An 8,693-nucleotide genomic window follows, 5' to 3' on the forward strand; every position below is an offset into this window, starting at 1 on the left:
ACAAGAGGTATTTACTGCAAAAATCAAAGTGGACAGCACTCCAATTGTAGAGCATCTAGCTGAGGCCCTGATCAACTGCAGTGACATGTCATAGTCAATCACTTGGTTTGACATGGATACCAAACAGTACCATTGAGCTTAAGCACATGCACTAGACCTGCAGACAATACGTGGCATCAGAAAGCCCATCTCTGCTACAGAGATAAGGTCTGCAGTTTCCTTTTATTGAAAAAAAATAATCTGTTCTTCCTGACAGCACTTCAAAACAACTAACTCACCTACATACTGAGCTAGAGGTTTGTCCACTCATTTACCCTGACTGGAGTTTGTTCTTCCCTCCCTCTTGACATTCCTATCCATCTGTTCCAAGGAATTTGGCTACCATAAAGGGTTCACTCCTTACATCCAACTTGTGGACACGGACAAACAGTAACCAATCCTTGGAGACATTGGACAGAACAGCCATGGTGTCAGGTCAGTTAGGCAAATCAATTCATTCAGTTCAAAGTTTTGGCTATGGTTAGAAAACTAGAAATATTGATTAAATAATAAATTGTTTATTTCTATATCCAGTAGAGAGAAGCAGTATTGGATTTTATTTAGAGAAAAAATATTCCAGAGTCCCACTCAGCTCAGGGTGAGCCTGTCAAACAGGTACTCTCCCAGGCCATGCTCAGGGGCTCCCAGTCTCTTCAGGTTGGTGATGTGATCTCCCAACTTCTTGATCATCTTCACTTGCTCATCCAAATAGTGCCTCTCCAGGAAGTCACACAGCTGGAAAGGAAAACAAGGGAGCATACTTTATTCAAAACAGCATAGATCCCTGCACGATGTCAGTGCAAATAGTTACATTTAACCTTAAGGACCAACTCCATATCACCTTCAGCTGATAATACATTACATGAGAAACTCACATGAGGGTCCGTGTGGCCAGAGGAGAGTTTGTGCAGATCCAGCAGACTCTGGTTCACATCCTTCTCCATCTGCAGAGCTCTCTGCATTGCCTCCAGACCATTGCCCCACTCATCCTGCTCTGGCTTCTGGAGAGAGAAACAACAGGCAAATGTTTCACTCAGTTGGATTGAAGTTAAAAACAAGCTCGGCATTAAAAAGGAACCGCTCATAAAAATGAAATTGCTGCATTACACTTTGTCCAAAAAAAGTTATTTAATAAGACCAAAGGGACCACTCATTGCATTAGACCCAACCTTGACATCCTGCAGGAGGACTTGGCCTCCACGTTTATTCTGGAATTCCATCAGTTTCTCAGCGTGTTCCCGTTCCTCATGGGACTGCTCCTTGAAGAACTCAGCAAAGTGACGCAGGGCAACATCATCCCGGTCAAAGTAAGAGGCCTGGGGGGGGGGGGGGGGGGGGGGGGGGGGGGGGGGGTGGTGGTGGTAGAATGAGGGGAGAATCAAGTTAGAACAGACACCAGAACCCAAAACGCTAAGCATATTACCCATTCTCTGCCTAAAATTAAGTTAACCAAAATTTTAAAAACCACTTCATTTTTTGGTAAAGCTACTGGCTTATGAACTGCTTTAAAAAAGTTTGAATATATTGCAAAGGCCTTCCCTGCAATTGCCTGGTCAGGTTAGAAAGTGGTATCTGTTAAAAATCCAGAAACAATTTAAGCTCTTATTACATTCCCTACAGCATGGGAACAGGCCCTTCAACCCAACAAATCCACATTGATCCTCTAGAGGGGGACTCACCCTGACCCAGTCCCCTACCCTATATTTACCTCTGACTCAGACCTAACACAATGGGCAATGTAGCATGGCCAATTCACCTGACCTGCATATCTTAGCATTGTGGGAGGAAACCCACACAGACACAGGGAGAATGTGTAAACTCCCCACAGACACCCAGGATGGGACTCAAGCCCAGGTCCCTGGCACTGTAAGGCAGCAGTACTAACCACTGAGCCACCATACCACCCTAGATTTGTTGTAACCTTTCAGCTTACAGTCTATTTAGTAATCAGGAGGTCTTCCTTCCTTACTACAGGAAAACAGAAGAGACAGTTAATCATAAAGAGCAATTTAACTCTTAGAATTACCTCTTCATGCAAGAATTTAGATTTCAGCATACTCATTTAGGAAGGGGAAATTAAAACAGCTTTCCCCAGTGGACACAATTACATTCAGTTTTACCATTTAAAAAAAAGTTAGTTGACCAGTTATATGCATTAAGATAGTGGTGCTTAATGCACGAGGTAGGAGTTTAAAGACATTTCAGAGGAGTCATGATTCAGAGATATCGGTGTAGGACTGGGGTGTACAAAGTTAAAAATCACACCAGGTTATAGTCAACAGGTTTAATTGGAAGCACACTCGCTTTTGGAGTGACAATCACCTGATGAAGGAGCATCACTCCAAAAGCGAGTGTGCTTCCAATTAAACTTGTTGGACTATAACCTGGTGTGATGTGATTTTTAACCTAATTTCAGAGGAGGATAGTGTCATTGCAGAGCAGAGATCAGACTGCTAGTTCAGCTGATTTATTCTGCAGAGGGTTACAGAAATACATCCTAGACTACAGGTCACCAATCAAGCAACTAACTGCTCAGAATGCAGTGAAATAGATTAGATTCCCTACAGTGTAGAAACCAACCCTTCAGCCCAACCAGTCCACACCCAGACCCCTTTCCCTTTGACTAAGGCACTTAAAACTATGGTCAATTTAGCATGGCCAATTCACCTCACCTGCACATCTTTGGATTGTGGGAGGAAACCTGAGCACCCAGAGGAAACCCACACAGACAGACAGTCACCCAAGGCTAGAATCAAACCTGGGACCCTAGTGCTATGAGGCAGCAATGCTAACCACTGAGCCACCATGCCACCCATTATAGTAATCATTTTCAAAATAGGATCCAACAGATAAAAGCCTCACCATGGAGAGGTAAACATAGGAGGAATAGAGCTCTAGGTTGATCTGTTTGTTAACAGCATCCTCACAGTCCTTGTGGTAGTTCTGACACACTTGGGAGGCCATCTTCACACCTACTAACAGAAGGTAAACTCAAACAACAAGCTAACAGCAGCTGCTAGGAGCCTAGTATTTATACCAATGGGAATCCTGCATTCCAGCAGGAAATGTTATCAGCAATAATGATTGGCTATTGGGGATTACCATTCAGGAATCTCCTGTGAATCCAGGTACTAATAAGAGAGAGGTATTGGGGGGAGCTATGTACAAACCAGAGCCAATCAGAGCAGTGTTAAACTAAGCAGGTTTTTTTAAACAATTTAGGACCACGGGAACAGGAAAAAGCCCTCTAATCCCTCTGGCCTGTTTCACTGTTTAACCACACCTTGGTTAGTTTCCATTTCAATTCCATATAAACCACCCTCTTCCAGATCGCAGAATCATAGAATTCCAACACAAATTCACCAAAGATCCTCAGACAAAACCATCCAAATCCACAACCATCTAGAAGGACAAGGGCAACAGATTCATGGGAAAACCATTCACAGGTTTCCCTCTGGGCCACCCACCACCTTGGCTTGGAAATATATGCTGTCCCTTCAGTGTCACTGGGTCAAAATCCTGGAATTCCCTCCCTAAGGGCATTGTGGGTCAACCTACAGCACATGGACTGCAGCGGTTCAAGAAGGCAGCTCACCCCCACCTTCTCAAGGGGGTGAATAGGGACGGGCAATACATGCTGGGCCAGCCCACTGACACCCAGGTCCCACAAGTGAACATAAAGAAATTTCAGTGCCAAAGGAGGCCTTTCGGCCGAATGTGCTAATCTCTTGCCTTTTCTCCATATCCCTGCACACTGCTACTGTCCCAATGCTCTCTTGAATGTTTCAATTGAACCTGCCTCCACCATATTTCCAGGAAGCACGTTCCATACCCAACTACTTTCTGCGTAAAAATGTTTTTCTCATGTCACTCTTGCTCTGTTTCTACATTACTTTAACTATCCCTTCACCCATTTACTTAACAACAGCCAACAATCTCCGACTGAAATGTTCAATTGATTCCCAAGGAGTTGGGAAAGCAAGGTTTACATTTTCAGTATTGTGTCTGAGGAAGTGTTTCTGAACACCACCCCTAATGAATGGGCTCTAACCTTTAGGTTATACTGGAGGTTTAGTGGGGATTTGAGGAAAACATCTGTTACCCAGAGGGTGGGTGGGCTGCCAGGAAGGGGCGTAGAGGGGGAAACCCCACAACCTTTAAAAAGTACATGAAGGAACACGAAGTGTAATTATGTTCAAGTCCACTGGCTAATTGCTGGAAAGTGGGACTAGCGTAGATAGATTAGCACAGACCCGATGGAACGAAGGGCCTCTTCTGTGTTGAGAGATTGTGTGACTCGAACATCTAGCTCTTTGTATTCCAGGCTTTTCCATTAGATTTTGTAATTTCTCTGGATCCATCCCACCACCTCTTCAGTTCCTCTCATGTCACAGTTTAACTGATTTCTCTTTCTTGTTCCAAAGCGGAAAGCTTCACTCTTCCTCACGTTGAGTCCTGTCTGTTAGTGTTTGCTCATTCATTTTAACAATGTCTTGTTGCAAACTTTCAGCTCCCAGCCACGTGGACATACATCACTCTATTCCCCATCATCTAAATCGATCTATCAATATGAAACTGAAGCCCATGCAGAGATCGCTGGGAGGGAGACACAAATTTTGTCAAAGTTAGCGGCTATACTCTCTATCCCCACCTTTCCTGATTCCCAACCATGTCCAAAAGGTACCTTCCTAACATTCTTCCTAATTATCACATCAGCAACAGAATTGATTTTAGTTACTTTGACTTTTCTCAAACTGATAGCATCAGTCATCCAGATCAGAACTCCCCAGTTCATCAGTGTTTGACAAGTTTGTCAATGGATATTTCTCCCTGCACGTAATGTTGAATACAATGACATCTGAACTGGTTCACCTGCTGTCAGATCCAGAAGAGGGCAAGGTTACTGATATTGATCACAGCTGTTGAAGGATATGGATCTGTACTGGATCCACTGATTGGTTTACAGATTGTGCAGTCACATTATAGAGATGGACAGTACAGTGATGAGATGTTTCTATTTAAAGAATGTTATTTCCATTGTTGTGTTTCATGTGGAACTTGATCCTGACAATCTCAGGATCTCTACTATCCATCCCTTCTCCTTCTGTAATGAGAAGTCTATTATATTTGAGGTAAGATATTAAAAATATGAAAACATGCACCATTTCAGGACAGCAGTCCATTCTTTCTACATCCAGGAGGGTATCATCCTTGGACAGTAGAGTGCAGGAAATTGACCCAAAAAAACCCAATGTAAATCTGCACTTACATCCAGGGCTGCACTGCTGTGACTCAGGAGTTATTTAGGCCAGACAAGGTAAGGACAGCAGATTACATTCCTGATGGTACTGTCTTAATGAAAGAGATGACTCTTTCATATTTGTAGACAAATATCTGAAGCTGTCAAATATTAAAAACCCCATAAGACTGCTGTTGTATGTTGCTGAAAACTTCAATAAGCTGAAAACATGGAGGAAGATTAACCAAACTAAGTCCAAGAAGGGCAAGAAATTTAAGCATGTTTAAACAGGCTCTTATGGTGCTGTTGTAGTGTCCCTTCCCTGGGCTAGGATGTCCAGGTACAAGCACCACCTGCTTCAGGTGTGGAAAAAACCCTGAACAGGGTGATTAGGAAAAGCAAGTTAAAAAAGGTTTCACGTGTCATGCAGCTAAGAACCATAGATATGAATGTAATTAATAACTGAATTATACAAAGGTGATTTATCATGATAGGTTTTATTTGCAATTCAATGTGAATTCACAATTTAGTACCATACATGGTAAAACTGCAATGTGAAGCGATTCCAGAATCCCACTCAGCTCAGGGTGAGCCTGTCAAACAGGTACTCTCCCAGGCCATTCTCAGGAGCTCCCAGTCTCTTCAGGTTGGTGATGTGATCTCCCAGCTTCTTGATCATCTTCACTTGCTCATCCAAGTAGTGCCTCTCCAGGAAGTCACACAGCTGGGAAAAGAGAGGGAACAGTAGTTCACTCAAAACAGGGATCTTAGTACTGGAGATCAGTGGCAATATGCAAATTCTGAGGACCAACTCCATATCACCTTCAGCTGAAAATGCATTACATGAGAAACTCACATGAGGGTCCGTGTGGTCAGAGGAGAGTTTGTGCAGATCCAGCAGACTCTGGTTCACATCCTTCTCCATCTGCAGAGCTCTCTGCATTGCCTCCAGACCATTGCCCCACTCATCCTGCTCTGGCTTCTGGGAGGGAGAAACAACAGGCAAGTGTTTCACTCAATTGGATCGAAGTTAAAAACAAGCTCGGCATTTACAAAAAGGAACCGCTCATAAAAATGAGATTGCTGCATTACACTTAGTCAAAAAACAAAACAAATTATTTAAATAAGTCTGAAGGGAATCCAGGCCAGGGGCCACTCATTCATTAGACCCAACCTTGACATCCTGCAGGAGGACTCGGCCTCCACGTTTATTCTGGAATGCCATCAGTTTCTCAGCGTGTTCCCGTTCCTCATGGGACTGCTCCTTGAAGAACTCAGCAAAGTGACGCAGGGCAACATCATCCCGGTCAAAGTAAGAGGACTGGGGGGGGGGGGGGGTGCGGCAGCGAAGAAAGACGTAGAGAGAAAAAAAAAGCACATTAGCACAGACCCAGACTTAGCACAGGAATTCAAAAGGGGCAAACATCTCATTGCTCAAAGTTAGAGACACTTCATACTTTGAAGGTATTGGCCTACAAGCTTCAAGAAAAAAGTGAATGCCTGATCAGATTAGGAAATGGTATGGGTTAGAAATCCAGAGACAGCAATAATGTTTGCTGTAACCTATTCAGCATACAATCCCATTCTAGAAAACCCTTCCCTTTTTGATGTGACCCTGATAGAGTGAAGTGAATAATCTGTTAAACAGTAGTAACTTAACAGATGAAATTACTACTTCCTTGCAAAAAGCAGTCTCAGTATTTCCATTTGAATTTCCCCCTTCCAAGGATGGTAAGCCATCTAATTACATTCAGTTTTAGCATTAAGACCAGGAAGTGGACTACACACACACACTTTCATTAATATTATTCATGTTCCCCACTTTCATGAGTAGAAATTTCAGATGGAAGTATTGCAGAGCACAGAGCATAACCTGGTGTTCTGTGATTTTTAAACAGGGCATAACAGTAGGGATAAGACTATTCGGTTGTTTTGTTTTTGCTAAGGAGGATAACAGAAATACACCCTAAATACAGGTCACTGACCAAGCAACTATCTGCTACAATGGAATAGTAATCACTTTAAAAATAGGACTTAAAAGATACAAGCCTCACCATGGAGAGATAAACATAGGAGGAATAGAGCTCCAGGTTGATCTGCTTGTTAACAGCATCCTCACAGTCCTTGTGGTAGTTCTGACACACTTGGGAGGCCATCTTCACAATTACTAACAGAAGGTAAACACAAGCTAACTCCACCTGCGAGGAGCCTAGCATTTATACCGGTGGGAATCCTGCATTCCAACAAGAAAGTTATCAGCAATAATGATTGGCTATTGGGGATTACCAATCAGGAATCTCTTGTGAATCCAGGTACTAATTAGAGAGAGGTATTGGGAGGAGCTATGTACAATCCAGAGCCAATCAGCAGTGTTAAACTAAGCAGGTTTTTATTAACAATTTAGGACCATGGGAATAGGAGGAAGCCCTCTAATCCCTCTGACCTGTTTCACTGTTTAACCACACCTTGGTTAGTTTCCATTTCAATTCCATGTCACCCACCCTCTTCCAGATTGCAGTATCATAGAATTCCAACACAAATTCACCAAAGGTCCTTAGATAGCACCATCCAAGGTAATGACCACTTCCATCTAGAAGGACAAGAGCAATAGATACATGGGAATACCATCCACAAGTTCCCCTCCGAGCTACTCACCATCCTTGGCTTGGAAATATACTGCTGTCCCTTCAGTGTCACTGGGTCAAAATCCTGGAATTTCCTCCCTAATGGCATTGTGGGTCAACCTGCAGCACATGGACTGCAGCGGTTCAAGAAGGCAGCTCACCCCCATCTTCTCAAGAGGGCAACTAGGGACGGGCAATACATGCTGGGCCAGCCCACTGACACCCAGGTCCCACAACTGAGTATAAAAACATTATAGTGCCAAAGGAGGCCATTTGGCCCATGGTGCCTGCACCAGCTCCATTGTGCTAATCTCTTGCCTTTTCTCCATATCCCTGCGCACTGCTACTGTCCCAGAAGAAAACCCAATGTCTTCAACATTTCAATTGAACCTGCCTCCCCCACAATTCCAGGAAGCACTTTCCATACTCTAACTACTTTATGTGTAAAAATGTTTTTTCTCACATCACTCTTGCTCTGTTTCCACGTTGTTTTAACTATCCCTTCACCCATTTACTTAACAACAGCCAACAATCTCCAACTGAAATGTTCAATTGATTCCCACGATGTTGGGAAAGCAAGGCTTACATTTTCAGTTTTGTGTGTGTGTGTGTAAGTGTTTCTGAACACCATCCCTCATGGGTGGGCTCTCACCTTCAGGATCTGCTGCTCCCCTGACAGTCCCCTCAAGTCTGGAAATATCCCACTCGAGGAAACTATTTTTCTCCATTGACCCGATCAAATCAATGAATCACCTTCAAATCTTAAATATAATTATTTGCTTTTTTTGTAC

At 43.3% G+C, this 8,693-nt stretch overlaps 1 protein-coding gene across 1 annotated transcript; it reads right to left on the bottom strand.

The window, feature by feature from the left end:
- Window positions 1-627: 627 nt before the first annotated feature.
- Window positions 628-7,434, bottom strand: LOC122546440 (ferritin heavy chain, oocyte isoform-like). Its single transcript, XM_087978014.1, has 4 exons — window positions 7,333-7,434; window positions 6,453-6,599; window positions 915-1,040; window positions 628-774 (listed from the first exon to the last, which is right to left on the bottom strand). The coding sequence occupies exons 1-4, from the start codon at window positions 7,432-7,434 to the stop codon at window positions 628-630; spliced, it is 522 nt and encodes a 173-aa protein (XP_087834140.1).
- Window positions 7,435-8,693: the final 1,259 nt, after the last annotated feature.

The sequence above is a fragment of the Chiloscyllium plagiosum genome, unplaced genomic scaffold, assembly GCF_037043375.1.
Source record: "Chiloscyllium plagiosum isolate Xiang-an unplaced genomic scaffold, Cpla_swu_hap1 HiC_scaffold_33, whole genome shotgun sequence".
NCBI classification, from domain to species: domain Eukaryota; kingdom Metazoa; phylum Chordata; class Chondrichthyes; order Orectolobiformes; family Hemiscylliidae; genus Chiloscyllium; species Chiloscyllium plagiosum.